General features: G+C 47.1%; 1 protein-coding gene and 1 pseudogene across 3 annotated transcripts in view; both read left to right on the top strand.

The window, feature by feature from the left end:
- Positions 1-414: 414 nt before the first annotated feature.
- Positions 415-5,371, top strand: LOC118149889 (uncharacterized; annotated as a pseudogene).
- The window catches only part of BRWD1 (bromodomain and WD repeat domain containing 1), a 141,653-nt gene continuing 132,744 nt past the window's right edge, over positions 5,327-14,235 (top strand). For 2 of the 3 annotated variants that reach the window (XM_035283039.3, XM_035283038.3), the window contains exons 1-4: positions 5,327-5,517; positions 5,632-5,690; positions 5,833-5,862; positions 6,038-6,097. In XM_035283039.3, coding sequence (XP_035138930.3) covers positions 5,469-5,517; positions 5,632-5,690; positions 5,833-5,862; positions 6,038-6,097 — 198 coding nt within the window. In that variant the 5' untranslated portion in view covers positions 5,327-5,468. The remainder of the gene's footprint in view (positions 5,518-5,631; positions 5,691-5,832; positions 5,863-6,037; positions 6,098-14,235) is intronic. The other variant, XM_078358412.1, reaches the window with a different exon arrangement.

The following is a 14,235-nucleotide window of genomic DNA, read 5'->3' as shown; positions in this document are numbered from 1 at the left end:
ATCCTTAGGCAAATTCTTAAACTTTATTAGCCTTAGTTCCTCATTCTTTTTTGAGACAGGGTCTCACTCTGTTGCCCAGGCTGCAGTGCAGTGGTGCCATCATAGCTCATAACAGACTAGAACTCCTGGCTCAAGTGATCTCCTGCCTCAGCTTACCCAATAGCTCGAACTATAGGCACCCGACACCATGCATGGGCTAATTTTTTATTTTTATTTTTTGTAGAGAGAGGGTCTCACTATGTTCAAGACCAGCCTTGAACTCCTGGACTCAATCGATCCTCCTGCCTTGGTCTTCCAAAGTGCTGATAGTACAGACAAGAGCCACTACGCCTAACCTAGTTTCCTCATTCTTAAAATGGGAATAACAGAATCTAAGAGTTGCCTGCGGTAAATGAGTGTATGCATGTGATAAGTATGTGGGCGTTCAAATGTCAGCTCTCTGATGCACTAGCTGTGCAGTCTTGTGTAAGTCTTCTACTTTTCAGGTCCCATTTTCCTCTTTTGTGAAATGTGACCAAGGGAGAAAGGACTTTGCAGTGTTTGCATTTCAGTCTAAGGTAATACTGTCTACTTGGGCTTGCAGTCCAGCCGCCACTTACCAAATCCGTGTCCTTGGGCCATAGTCACATCTCTCTGTGCCTCAGCTTTCTCCATGTGCAGGGAGCCTATCAATGACATCTAACAGCATTTTTCCAGTCAGGTGTTGCTTGCCATGGGCTAAGATATTGGTTTCCTTGAAAATGCAACCCTACAGCTTTTTTTTTTTTTTTTTCCAAAGACAGAGTTTGGCTCTTGTTATCCAGGCTGGAGTGCAATGGCTCAATCTTAGCTCACAGCAACCTCTGCCTCCTGGGTTCAGGCAATTCTCCTGCCTCAGCCTCCTGAGCAGCTGGGATTACAGGCACGCGCCACCATGCCCAGCTAATTTTTTCTTTAGTAGAGACGGGGTTTCACCATGTTGATCAGGATGGTCTCGACCGCACCCGGCCGGCAACCCTACAGCTTAATGTCACCTGCTGTGGCGCGGTGGCTCACGCCTGTAATCCCAGCACTTTGGGAGGCCGAGGAGGGTGGATCACGAGGTCAAGAGATCGAGACCATCCTGGTCAACATGGTGAAACCCCGTCTCTACTAAAGATACAAAAAATTAGCTGGGCATGGTGGCACGTGCCTGTAATCCCAGCTACTCAGGAGGCTGAGGCAGGAGAATTGCCTGAACCCAGGAGGTGGAGGTTGCAGAGAGCCGAGATCACGCCATTGCACTCCAGCCTGGGTAACAAGAGCAAAACTCTGTCTCAAAAAAAAAAAAAAAAAAAAAAAAAAAGATTTTCCAACACTTGCTTACCATATAGCTTTCTTGTGGTGAAACTCAAAAGTTATGGCCGAGTGCAGTGGCTCACCCTTGTAATCCTAACACTTTGGGAGGCCAAGGCGGGTGGATCACGAGGTCAGGAGTTCAAGACTAGCCTGGCCAAGATGATGAAACCCCATCTCTACTAAAAATACAAAAATTAGCTGGGCTTGATGGCTGGCGCCTGTAATCCCAGCTACTGAGGAGGCTGAGGCAGAGAATTGCTTGAACTTGGGAGACAGAAGTTGCAGTGAGCCAAGATCGCACCATTACACTCCAGCCTGGGCGACAGAGACACTGTCTCGAAAAAAAGTTATTTTCATGTACCCAAAAGCAAACCTCAGTGTGTACATTTGGAATGGCTTGAATTGTGTGAGGAATACACAGATTCCTGCCTTGTTTGGAGACCACTTCTGGCGGGTACCCACTAAGGAGTTGCTGCTGGACAAGGTATTCCCTTTTCCTCCTCCTGGTAGGCAAATGTGGGAGTTACATCTGGCTCTCTTGACATCTGGGAATTGAATTGGGAAGATATTCTCCCTCTTGATAGAAATATTTGTTCCTATTCAAAATCTAGAAAGAATATTTGTCATGAATGTGACGGTAAGTTGTAAAAAGACTACCAGGGCTCTTGCAAAGAAAAACTCATGTCATCATGTCTTTTGTTTTTTGAGGCAGGGTCTGGTTCTGCTGCCTAGGCTGGAGAGCAGTGCTGTGATCATGTCACTGAAGACTCAATCTCCCGGGCTCTAGCCATTTTCTTGCCTCAGCCTGAGTAGGTGGGGCTACAGGTATGCACCTACCATACCTGGTTATTTTATTTTTATTTATTTTTTGAGACGGAGTTTTGCTCTTGTTACCCAGGCTGGAGTGCAATGGTGCAATCTCGGCTCACCGCAACCTCCGCCTCCTGAGTTCAGGCAATTCTCCTGCCTCAGCCTCCTGAGTAGCTGGGATTACAGGCACGCGCCACCATGCCCAGCTAATTTTTTGTATTATTAGTAGAGACGGGGTTTCACCATGTTGACCAAGATGATCTTGATCTCTTGACATCGTGATCCACCCGTCTCAGCCTCCCAAAGTGCTGGGATTACAGGCTTGAGCCACTGAGCCCGGCCCTGCCTTGTTATTTTTAACTTTTTAAATTTTTTTGTAGAGATGGGGTCTCACTATGTTGCTCAGGCTGGTCTTGAACTCCTGGGCTCAAGCAATCCTCTGGCCTTGGCCTCCCAAAGCTCTGGGATTACAGGTGTGAGCCACTGTGTCTGGCCTTGTGCCATCATTTCTGATCTCGTAATGGTTACCGTGCTGCCAATACCAGAACTATAATTTTAGACAATTGGGATATAAATTCTCCTAATTATCTTTTGGGGGTTTTTATCTTCTGACCTTGTTACAAAAGGAAATACACAACGCCTTTCTCAATCTTTGAAAGTTAAAACTCTCCCAACTTGATGTCTCTGTCATTTGGTAACTTTGGTAATCCTGCAGCCTCACATCACACTGTCCGACAGTAATCTATAGAATGTGACTTCGAACAATCAAGTTGTTGCAAGCAGTTAATTTAGCTACAGTCTGTATGCCCTACCTCATTTGCTGGCATAGCTCTGACAAGCCCCAAACAAGATTTTTGTGATTTTTCTCATTCCACCCAACTTCATCTTGCAGATTTAATGTCCTACATATTTCTGAACTTGTCTCTTCTCCATCCTTGTGACCACTGCCCTCATGTATCATTTCCTTTCTATTTCAGAGGTCTATTAAGTGCCTCTTGGTCTTAACCTTCTCAAATCCGTCCTAAAATAGAAAATGATTGCTTCCTGGCGTAGAACCCTTCAATTGCTCCTAATTTCAACTTCTGACGTCATAGTCCCATCCTTTCCAAAGTCACTCCAAGTAGTTATACTAAACTTGGGGTTCCTTAAACTAGAAATTATATTCATGTCTTGGACCTCTGTTGTTCATCCGTCTGAAATCCCTTTCCACACATTGTAGCTCCGATAACCCAAACTTCCCTAATATCTCCCCCAAGCACAGGTAATCTGATCTTCCTATCTCTGCCGTAAATCATGTCATTATTTGCTCACATCTGTTTCCTCTAAAAGACGCTGAAGTCTTTGATGGCAAAGCTGTGGCTCATTCCTTTTTTTAAATCACCATCACTTACTAGTGCTTGCTGAATTAACAGATGTACGGAGTTAACTTCCCGATACACTGGCCCAAACATGTTTAGATTGTTACCTCACAGATATCTATATCCGTCTATACATCTATATAAAAGCTTTTGGCCAGGCGCGGTGGCTCACGCCTGTAATCCCAGAACTTTGGGAGGGCGGGGCGGGGGGGATGGTAGTTCACCTGAGGTCAGCAGTTCGAGATCGGCCTGGCCAACATGGGGGAACGCTATGTCTACTAAAAATATAAAAATTAGCTGGGTGTGGTGGCGCGTGCCTGTGATTCCAGCTACTCGGGGGGCTGAGGCAGGAGAATCTTGAACCCAGGAGGCGGAGGTTGCAGTAAGCCGAGATGGCACCATTGCACTCCAGCCTGAACGACAGAGCAAGACTGTCTCAAAAAATAAATAAAATTAAAAAATAGAAAGCTTTTGCTATTTGGTGTAAATAAGAGCCAACTTGTACACAATGCTTCCTATATGCCAGGAATACATTAATTCACTAAATCCTCACAACTTTATAAGGCAGGCCCAAATATTACCTACGGTTTACTAGTGAGGAATTATCTACGGTTTACTGGTAAGGAAAACTGAGACCCACAGGTTGTGACTTGCTCAAGGTCAAGCTGGTGGAGCCAGGACAAGGTGCAGGCAGATTCCTGCCTGGAGTCTCATCTGAACCTCTCTGTGCTGTGTAGGTTATTGCCGTGCGTAGGAATCGATGTGAATGCGCGTTCCAGGAAGGCAGGGACACCATTTAGGGTTACTGCTGTACTTTAGGGGTCAGAGCAGGGCAGGCTGGATGCGCCCAGGAAACTCATCCGGTTAGGTCAGAAGCCTGGCATGACAAGGGAATTTTCTGGTTCTCGCCCACCACTCCAATCTCACATCCTACTGGTCTTCCAAGGAATCTAACTGCACATGGCTCCCGAGTTTCCGGCTTCTCTTCCTAGGGAGGGTCTGCGGCCCGTCCGCGCCGCCCTCTCCCCGCAATCCCGTTTTCCTGTCCGCGCTTGGACGTGTCCGGCGCAGCCGTCAGCCGCAGCTGCGCGCTGCTCCCCCAACTCCCCCAACTCGCACACCCTCCGCACGGCGCAGCATTTTATTGAGCTCTTTCTGCGAGGCTGAAACTGGGTCTCGGCCGCCTTCAGCGGCGCAAACACGCCGGCAACGCCGGCATCCGCCCAAGAGCGCCGGTCCGGGCGGAGTCCCCTCTGCGGGAGGCGCGCGGGCGATCGTCACTTGAAGGCTTTCGCGTCCTCGAAGCGAGAGGCCTTTCGTGGGAGGCAAAACACGCTGGTCCCAGATAACCGGTCCATGAAATGTCCCTTCTGAGCAACCGGGAGCGGGCGACCCTGCAGAACCTGCCGCCCCTGCGGTCCCGTATTGAGGACCCAGGTCCCGCGGGGGGCGGCAGTGACTCGCCGCCTCCTGCGGCCACGCTCCCGACCCGCGGCGAGCCAGACCTCCGCCCCCGACACCCGCCCGCAACTGGGCAGCCCGGCAACGCGCTGCCGCCTCACAAAGCCCGAGAGGCCGCCTCATCGCGCGCAGGGATCTGGCCACGCGCGCTCCCCTCCCCCGCTCGTCGCCGCTGCCCCGGGGCCAGGTCTTTGCCTCCGCGTCACATTGTCCCCCTCGAGTCCCCCGAGACAGAGAGCCGGGCGAGGCTCGCTTTCCCCGGCGGGGCGCGAGCTCCGGCCCTCCCTGGGCGCCCAAGCGCCCACCCCGCCCCCGCCCCACGCGGAGGGACTACTTGCCGTCCCCCGCGGCGGGACTACTTCCTCCCCCGCGGAGGCGTCGGGCCTGGCGGCGCGCACGGCATGGCGGCGGCGGCGCGCGCCTGAGGAGAGGGGACGCCGGCCCGGTCAGGCCTCGGCGCGGCCTACACGCTTCGTTCGCTCGTTCGCTCGCTCGCTCCTGTCTCCCGCCCCGCGCCCAGCCATGGCGGAGCCCTCGTCCGCCCGACGCCCGGTGCCTCTCATCGAGTCGGGTAAGACGCAGGGCCTTGCCACCCCTTCCCCGGCGCCCCCGCTGCTTCGGCTCCCCTGGCCGCTCCCCGTCCCCTCCCCGCCCGGGCTTGACCCAACTCCCCGTCTTCCCGCAGAGCTGTACTTCCTTATCGCCCGGTACCTATCGGCGGGCCCGTGTCGGAGAGCGGCCCAGGTGAGTGCGGGCCCGCGGGCGGCGGCGGCCTTGGCGTCCTTGGCGTCCCGGCCGCCGCCGGGGGTCGCGGGTGGAGGGCGGGGGTGAAGCGGGCGCGCCCCGGGGCCGACCCCACCCCTGACCGCGCGTCTCTCGGCCGCAGGTGCTGGTGCAGGAGCTGGAGCAGTACCAGGTCTGTGCCCGCCCGTCCCCGCGCGCCCGGCCCCGCGCTCCCTCGCGTCCCTCCTCCCGACCTTGCCCTGTGGGATGCTCGCCCGCGGCCCCCGCCCGACCCCCGCCCGCTCCGCGCCCCCCGCGCCCCCCGCGCGGGAGCGGTGGTCACTCGTGTACGTTTCGTGTCTTTCCAGTTGTTGCCGAAGAGGTTGGACTGGGAGGGCAACGAGCACAACAGGAGCTACGAGGAATTGGTGAGCATTGGGCACGTCCGCTCCCGCGTTCTCCGTGCACCGCCCCCCGCCTCTACCCCTTTCCCTCGCGGGGACCCCGGCCCGTGGGGTGCAAAGTGTGAGCCGCACTAGGGGTGGCCCCGGGACAGCTGCGTTCCCCGCTGAAGATTTTGTTTTGTTTTTGAGGTGGCCAGGTTTGTCTTGGCAGGAAACAGTCTTGGGGGGCGGTGCGGGGCGGAGGGGGGGGCTACTCGCGGAGGTCCTTCGGCAGGGTGGGGGTCCAGGTGCGGCCGCCTCTGCGGGGTGTGGCGTACGCAGCCAGCCAGTCAACGGGGTGGTTTCATCCGTTCTCCCCGCCTCCGCGCTTGTAACTCGCGCTCTGATTGGCCTTCCCGCTCTTGCCCCGCCCAGGTCAGTCCGCCACTTGTTCCCTAGGAATAGAATCATTGGTCTCTGAAGGTGGAGAAATGTTCTTGCCTTCAGCTTTTTATATTTTGTTTTTGTCCGCAGCAGCGTCATAAAAATCTTCCTGCTGTGTGCATATGCCACTAGCTTGTGCTCCTCTGTACTGTACAGTATTTGTTGAACGCCGTAAAAAGTTGATTTACTTCGATGAGTTTCACACTGATGTTGCTGTGATAATTAGATAACATAATTTAAAGCGCTTTAAATAGGTACTTTTCTTTTGAGCTCTGTTAATCGTGCATTACAGTCTCATTTATATTTCGTGAACCTGGTTAGTTGCTCTCAGTATATAACTTGGTTTTTTCTATAGTTAGAGCAGTTGCAGGGATTCGTTTGATTTTAGTGGAATAAGACATTTTTCATGACTATATTTTTACCATTTCGTTATTAGGATGAAGAATTTAGTTGTCAGGCCATGTTCCGCATCTTGTGTAAGGAAAACAATTGAGAGGGAAAAGAGCTTCTGAGTGAACTTTTACCACAGTTTGAAGACCTGTAGCTATTAAGTGGTAGAGTACGGTGGCAAGTGAAGAAAAGGAAAAAAATGGTCAATTGGAATTAGACAACAAAGGAAACCAGAGTATGTTATAGAATGGACAGTGAACATGGGAAAATCCTCTTTCTGCTAAAAAATATTTTTAGTTAAGTATTTACACTTGGAATCTGGTGCAAGTGACAGTCTTAATATTTGCCTTCTTAGATTGTGAAGGAAACACTTAAAAGTGGATGCTTTCAAGAGAATGTGTTCTAAAAATTCTGATGATGGCAATTTGTTTTCTTGAATTTGACATTTTGAGACTTTTTCTTTGCCCTCTCTTGGTTTTCTCCACGGATAAAATAGCTTTGATAATATAGCCTTATCAGTGAAGCAGAAGAGCATTGTTGGTTATGATACTGTAGTCATGCTGCCTGAGAGAACATAACTTGAAACAAGTGTAGTGCTGTAACTACTGGAAAAGTTACTTTTAAAATATATTTATAGGGGCTAGGTGCAGTGGCTCACAGCTGTAATCCCAGCATGTTAGGAAGCCTAGGTGGGAGGATGTCTAGAAGCCAGGAGTTCCAGACCAGCCTGGGCATAAAGCCAAACTCTGTCTCCACAATAGATAACAGAGAATTAGGCAGATGTGGTAGTGTGTGCCTGTAGTCCCAGCTACTTGGGAGGCTGAGGCAGAAGGATCACTTGACCTTGGGAGTTTGAGGCTGCATTGAACTGTCCTCCTGCCACTGTACTCTAGCCTGGGAGATGGAGCAAGGCCTAGTTTCTTTAAAAAAAAAAAAAAAAAAAAAAAAAGTTGGCCAGGCGCGGTGGTTCACGCCTGTAATCCCAGCACTTTGGGAGGCTGAGGTGGGTGGATCACGAGGTCAAGAGATCGAGACCATCCTGGTCAACATGGTGAAAACCTGTTTCTACTAAAAACACAAAAAAATTAGCTGGGCATGGTGGTGCATGCCTGTAGTCCCAGCTATTCAGGAGGCTGAGGCAGGAGAATGGCCTGAACCCAGGAGACAGAGGCTGCAGTGAGCTGAGATCACGCCATTGCACTCCAGCCTGGGTAACAAGAGCAAAACTTTGTCTCAAAAAAAAAAAGTTTATGTAACTTTTTTTGGCTTTTGTTGCTAGAATTGCTTAAAACCCTACTTACTATTGTTTAAAATAATTTAAATTCTGTGATAATATGGCTGTGATTTGGCATGTCTTATTGCCTTCCTGATTGGTCTGTCTGGTGGGTATACTTTCTTCTTTACTTTCCTCTCTGCCCTCCAGTCCCCCAGGACTGAGTGATGATGAACCTCCTGTATGTAGAGGAGAATTATTCTTTCATTTATGGTATATGTATAGCTTCTAAACTTTCAGAGTCTTTAAAAAATATCTTAAGAAGTATTCCAGGCCAGCTGCTATGCTTACACCTATAACGTTAGCACTTTGGCAGGACTCTTGAGGCCAGGAGTTCCAGACCTGCCTGAAGTGAGGTCGAGGCTGCAGTGAGCCGTGATCAAGCCTCTGCTTGAGCGAGACCCTGACTCAAAACATAAGCAACAACAAAAAAGAAGTATTTCAAATGTACACAAATGAGTATAATATAATGCACCCCTGTATGCCGTAAACAAATTTGAATTATTTTTTGAGACATTCTCTTTTGAGGAGCAACCTTGGCTCACTGCAGCCTTTGCTGTCCGTGTTCAAGCAAGTCACTGGATATTTTTTGTATTTTTGTATTTTTAGTAGAGATGGGGTTTCACTATGTTGGCCAGTCTTGAACTCCTGACCTCAGGTGATCTGCCCACCTCGGTGTCCCAAAGTGCTGGGATTACAGGTGTGAGCCACCCTACCTGGCCAAGAAATGTGAATTTTGAATGTTACTAACTTGCTGTATTTACTTTAGTTTCTTTTTGGGGTATATATACGTTTTAATATCAATGGAAAGAATAACCTACCCACTAGATACCCATTTTCCAACTCCAGTGATTATCAGAGAATGTTGCATATTATCTGTACCCTTATTTTTAAGCAGATTCCAGAAAGCCATTCATTTTATTGGTTAAAGTGTTGGAATATTTTAAGGCAAATTGCAGACATTACATTTCATCTCTAAATTTGTCAGAGTCCATCTCTAAAAAATAAGAACTACTTATACCATCAAGTGCCAGTATCACAGAGTCCATATCTAGATTTTTTTTTTGTTCCCTGGGTGTCTTTTTACATTGTTTGAAATTGGTCTTCAGAAAAAGTCCATACATGCATTGATTGGTTCCTTCCTCTCCCCTGCAACTGCACACACACTGGGTCTTAACCCAGGCTGGAATGCAGTGGCAGGATCACAGCTCACTGAAGCCTCCATTTCCCAGGCTTAAGTAGTTTTCCTGCCTCAGCCCTTCACCTCCTGAGTAGCTGGGACCACAGACAGGTGTCACCACACCTGACTAATTTTTTCTTTTAATTTTTCCTAGAGAAGACTTGCTATGTTTTCCAGGCTGGTCTCAGACTCCTACTTTCAATTGCTTCTCCCAAAGTTGGAATTACAGGTGTGAGCCATGACACCTGCCCTGATTATCCTAAATCTCTTTTTATCTTGAATAGTCATTTCTGTGTACTTGATTTACCGAATCATTTATCCTGTATAATGTTTTACATTCTGTATTTGTCAGATTGTTCCTCATGTTAACATGTTCCTTTTCCTCAGTGGTTTTCATCTTCGAATTAGAATCCTCTGGAGAGCTTTATAAAATCTGGATGCCCAGAGTATACCCCAAACCAGTTAAATTGGAATCTTTATGGTGGGACTGGACATCAATATTTTAAAAAGCTTTTTAGATGATTCTAGTATTAGTGTTTATAAAGCCACAATTTATCTTAGACTTGTGACCATGCTGTTATTCCAACCCGCATTTGGGGGCAAGAGTATTTTGGTACTTTTGCTTCTTTGCTTTTTGAGACAGGTTCTCACTCTTGCTCAGGCTGGGGTGTAGTGGAGTGGTGTGATCTCAGCTCACCGCAACCTCTGCCTCCCAGGTTCAAGCAATTCTCCTGCCTCAGCTTCCTGAGTAGGTAGAATTACAGACATGTCTCATTATGCCTGGCTACTTTTTGTATTTTTAGTATAGATAGGGTTTCACCATGTTGGCCAGGCTAGTCTCGAACTCCTGACGTTGAGTGATCCGCCTGCCTCAGCCTCCCAAAGTGCTGTGATTACAGGCATTGAGTCACCCTGCCCTGCCTAGTTTTGCTGCCTTTTTTTTTTTTTTTGAGACAGAGTCTTTCTCTGTCACTCAGGCTGGAGTGTAATGGCGTGATCTCGGCTCACTGCAACCTCTGCTTCCCAGGTAGCTGGGATTACAGGCATGTGCCATAATGCCCCGCTAATTTTTGTATTTTTAGTAGAGATGGGGTTTCACCATGTTGGCCAGGATGGTCTCAATCTCTTGAGCTCGTGATCCACCTGCCTCAGCCTCCCTAAGTGCTGGGATTACAGGCAGGAGCCACCGTGCCTGGCCACAAGTATATGGTTATTTTAATCACCTCAGCTGGGTTAATTTAGACAAACCTAACCGTGAATTTTCTAAAGACTAAACTTGTAAATATATTTCAAATTTATTTTGTAATTTTTCTCTGTCAAATAAATGTAGCTTAGTAATTACAAAATTTGTTACTATGTCAATATATACTTGTATATTATATATATGCTTGTATGTATATATTGTATGTACGTATTCTTGTGTGAATATATTTGTACTTTTTCTTTCTTCTCTGCTAATTAACCTTCCTGGGTTATGACTTAATTGCCCAAACCAAGAAGAGACTGGTATTACCATTTTAAGTATTCTATAGGATTAGGGAATCAGGTTATGATAGAAGATTTTAGGCCATGACTTGGAACTTGGGTGCACTGCAAGATACGACTTTAAGTCTTAGGCTGAGTTTTTATTTATTTATTTATTTTTTAATAGTAGGGCCACTTACTTAATCCTTTAAAACAAAACCACTTTTACAACTTCGTGTTTCTCACAAGTGTTGGAACTAATCCCATTATTTAATTTTCACAGTGGAACCCTAAAGACCCTTCGTCCTGAGGGTGGCTAATATTTTCCTCTATGGATTCTGTATTGTAGTTGACTATAGAGATCTATCATTCTGTAGGCATTTTGTTTGTAACTTGGGGACACTTAATGATCATGTGTGATTGATCAATTGCAGTCTAGCAATACAGCAGTATGGTAGAGACTAGAGCTTGTGAGCTGGACATTGAGGCTCACACCTGTAACCAGCTGCTTGGGAGGCTGAGGTGGGGGGAATCACTTGAGCTCAGAAGTTCAAGACCAGCTTGGGCAACATAGTGAGACCCTATTTCCAAATAAAATAATTTGCCAGGCCTGGTGCTGTGCCTTTAGTCCCAGCAATTTGGGAGGCTGAAATGAGAGTATTGCCAGGGAGTTTGAGGCTGTAGTGAGATACGATCTTGTCACTGCACTCCAGCCTAGGTGACAGAGCCTAGTGTCTAAAAAATTAAAAAAAAAAAAAAGTTTGGATTTTGGTGCCAGGTGGTTGAATGTAATCCTCCTTTTATTGTTCTGTTTATCAGATGTTCTAAGGCAAATTACTTGATCTCTATCCCAGTTTTTTATTCTGCATAATAATAACTATATCTGGCTGGGCATGGTGGCTCACGCCTGTAATCCCAGCATTTTAGGAGGCCTAGGTGGGCAGATCACTTGAGGTCAGGAGTTCGAGACCAGCCTGGTCAACATGGCTGAAAATACAAAAATTAGCCATATGTGATGGCGTTTACCTATATATCCCAGCTACTTGGGAGGCTAAGGCAGGAGAATTGCTTGAACTTGGGAGGCAGAGGTTGCAGTGAGCCAAGGTCATGCCACCGCACTCCAGTCTAGGTGACGAAAAACAAAACTATCAAAGGGTTGTTGTAAACATGGAAAAAATGTCTTAACAGTGCCTGGTACACATTAATGATCAGTAGTATTTATTAGTAAAATTGTTGAAGATGTAATTGTACAGATTTCTCCTTCAGCTAGTTTTCTGTTTGTAGGGTTTCATGATAAAATGAGAAAACCTTATGAATGCTCATACTTGAATGAATGATACTTGGTTTTTACCCATTTACGGATTACTACAATGTAGGATGGATAAAAGTCTTTTTAGCTCAGTGCTGAATAATGTTGGGTGTTGCTCTCTGTGAAACTGTTGGTCTTGCCTGTGCAACTTGATTTATTTAAATTTTTATTTATTGATTAATTTAGAGACAGGGTCTCACTTTGTTGCCTAGGATGGTCTCTAATTCTTGGCCTCAGGTTATCTTTCACCTCAGCCTCCTGAGCTTCTGGGATTACAGGTGTGAACTACTGTGCCTGGCTGGCTGTGCTACTTTAAAAGAGAGTAGTTATTAGTTTCCATAGGCTCACCCAACTACAAGTTATTTGTATCTAAGGAATAAAAGTTGAGTGGCTTGTTTATTTTCAGATAATAGGTATCCTTATGGATTCTTGCCAGCTTATTTTCTTCTTTTGATTCCTGAGAAAAATTTGTTGAAATCTCCAACTATGGCTGGGCTTCGTGGCTCATGCCTGTAATCCCAGCACTTTGGGAGGCCCAGGCAGGCAGATCACTTGAGGTCAGGAGTTCAAGACCAGCCTGACCAACATGGTGAAACCCCGGCTCTACTAAAAATACAAAAACTAGCCAGGTGTGGTGGTGCGTGCCTGTAGTCTACCACCTTGAGAGGCTGAGGCAGGAGAATTGCTTGAACCTGGGAGGCAGAGGTTGCAGTGAGCAGAGATTGCACCACTGCACTCCAGCCTGGGTGAAAGAGCAGGACCCCCATCTCAAAAAAAAAAAATCTCCGGCTGTGATTGTGGATCTGTCTTTCTTTCCTTTTTGAAACTCTTATTAGGTACATTCAAATTTAGGATTTTTGTTTTCCTATTGAATTGACCTTAAAACGTTAGAAAATGTTTTATTTATTATAATCTTGCCTTCTCATACACTTTGCCTGGCATTGTATAGCCACTTCAACTTTCTTTTTGTTAGCGATGGCACAGTATTTTTTTCTGTCCTTTTCCTTTCAACCTTTCTGTCTTCTCATATTTAAAGTTATCCCCTGTAAACAGTGCGTAGTTTTATGTGTGTTCTTTTAGTGATGTTGTGGCCATTTTTTTCTTTCCAGACAAGGTCTCACTTTGTTGCCCAGGCTGGAGTACAGTGACATTATCATGGCACATTGCAGCTCTGACCTCCGGGGCTCGAGATCCTCCTGCCTCAGCCACCTGAGTAGCTGAGCCTATAGGTGTGTGCCATCATGACTAGATGTGTGCCATCATGGCTGGCTCATTAAAAAATTTTTTTTTGTAGAGACAGGGTCTCACTATATGACCTAGGCTCATCTTGAACTCTTGGGCTCAAGCAGTCCTTCTGCTTTGGCCTCCCAAAGTGCTGGGATTATAGGTATGAGCCACTGTACCTTGCCCATTAGTATTTAATATAATTACTTAAACATAATTGGGTTTAAGTCTGCCTGTTCTTTATCTCATTTCTTTTTTATTCCTTCTCTCACTTTTTATTTATTTATTTAGTTATTTTTGAGACGGAGTTTCACTCGTTACCCAGGCTGGTGTGCAATGGTGTGATCTCAGCTCACTGCAACCTCTGCCTCCCAGGTTCAGGCAATTCTCCTGCCTCAGCTTCCTGAGTAGCTGGGATTACAGGCACGTGCCACCATGCCCAGCTAATTTTTTGTATTTTTAGTAGAGATGGGGTTTCACCATGTTGACCAGGATGGTCTCGATCTCTTGACCTCGTGATCCACCTGCCTCGGCGTCCCAAAGTGCTGGGATTACAGGCTTGAGCCACTGTGCCCGGATACGTACCTATATATCTTTTCTGGTATTTTAATTTCTTCCTCCAGTTTTGTGGGACCTATTTGTGGTCATTTTTCTCCAGTCTGTGCAACTTATTTTGATATTTCTTTAAATGAAGGTTTGGCCGGGTGCGGTGGCTTACGCCTGTAATTCCAGCACTTTGGGAGGCCGAGGCGGGTTGATCACCTGAGGTCAGGAGTTTGAGACCAGCCTGGCCAATATGGTGAAACCTTTTCTCTACTAAAAGTACAAAAATTAGCTGGATGTGCTGGTGCATGCTTGTAATTGCAGCTGTTTGGGAGGCTGAGGCAGGAGAATCGCTT

The sequence above is a fragment of the Callithrix jacchus genome, chromosome 21 (assembly GCF_049354715.1).
Source record: "Callithrix jacchus isolate 240 chromosome 21, calJac240_pri, whole genome shotgun sequence".
In the NCBI taxonomy this organism is placed as follows: domain Eukaryota; kingdom Metazoa; phylum Chordata; class Mammalia; order Primates; family Cebidae; genus Callithrix; species Callithrix jacchus.
Note: the sequence above shows the minus strand (reverse complement) of the source record. Positions and strands in the feature narration are given on the sequence as shown.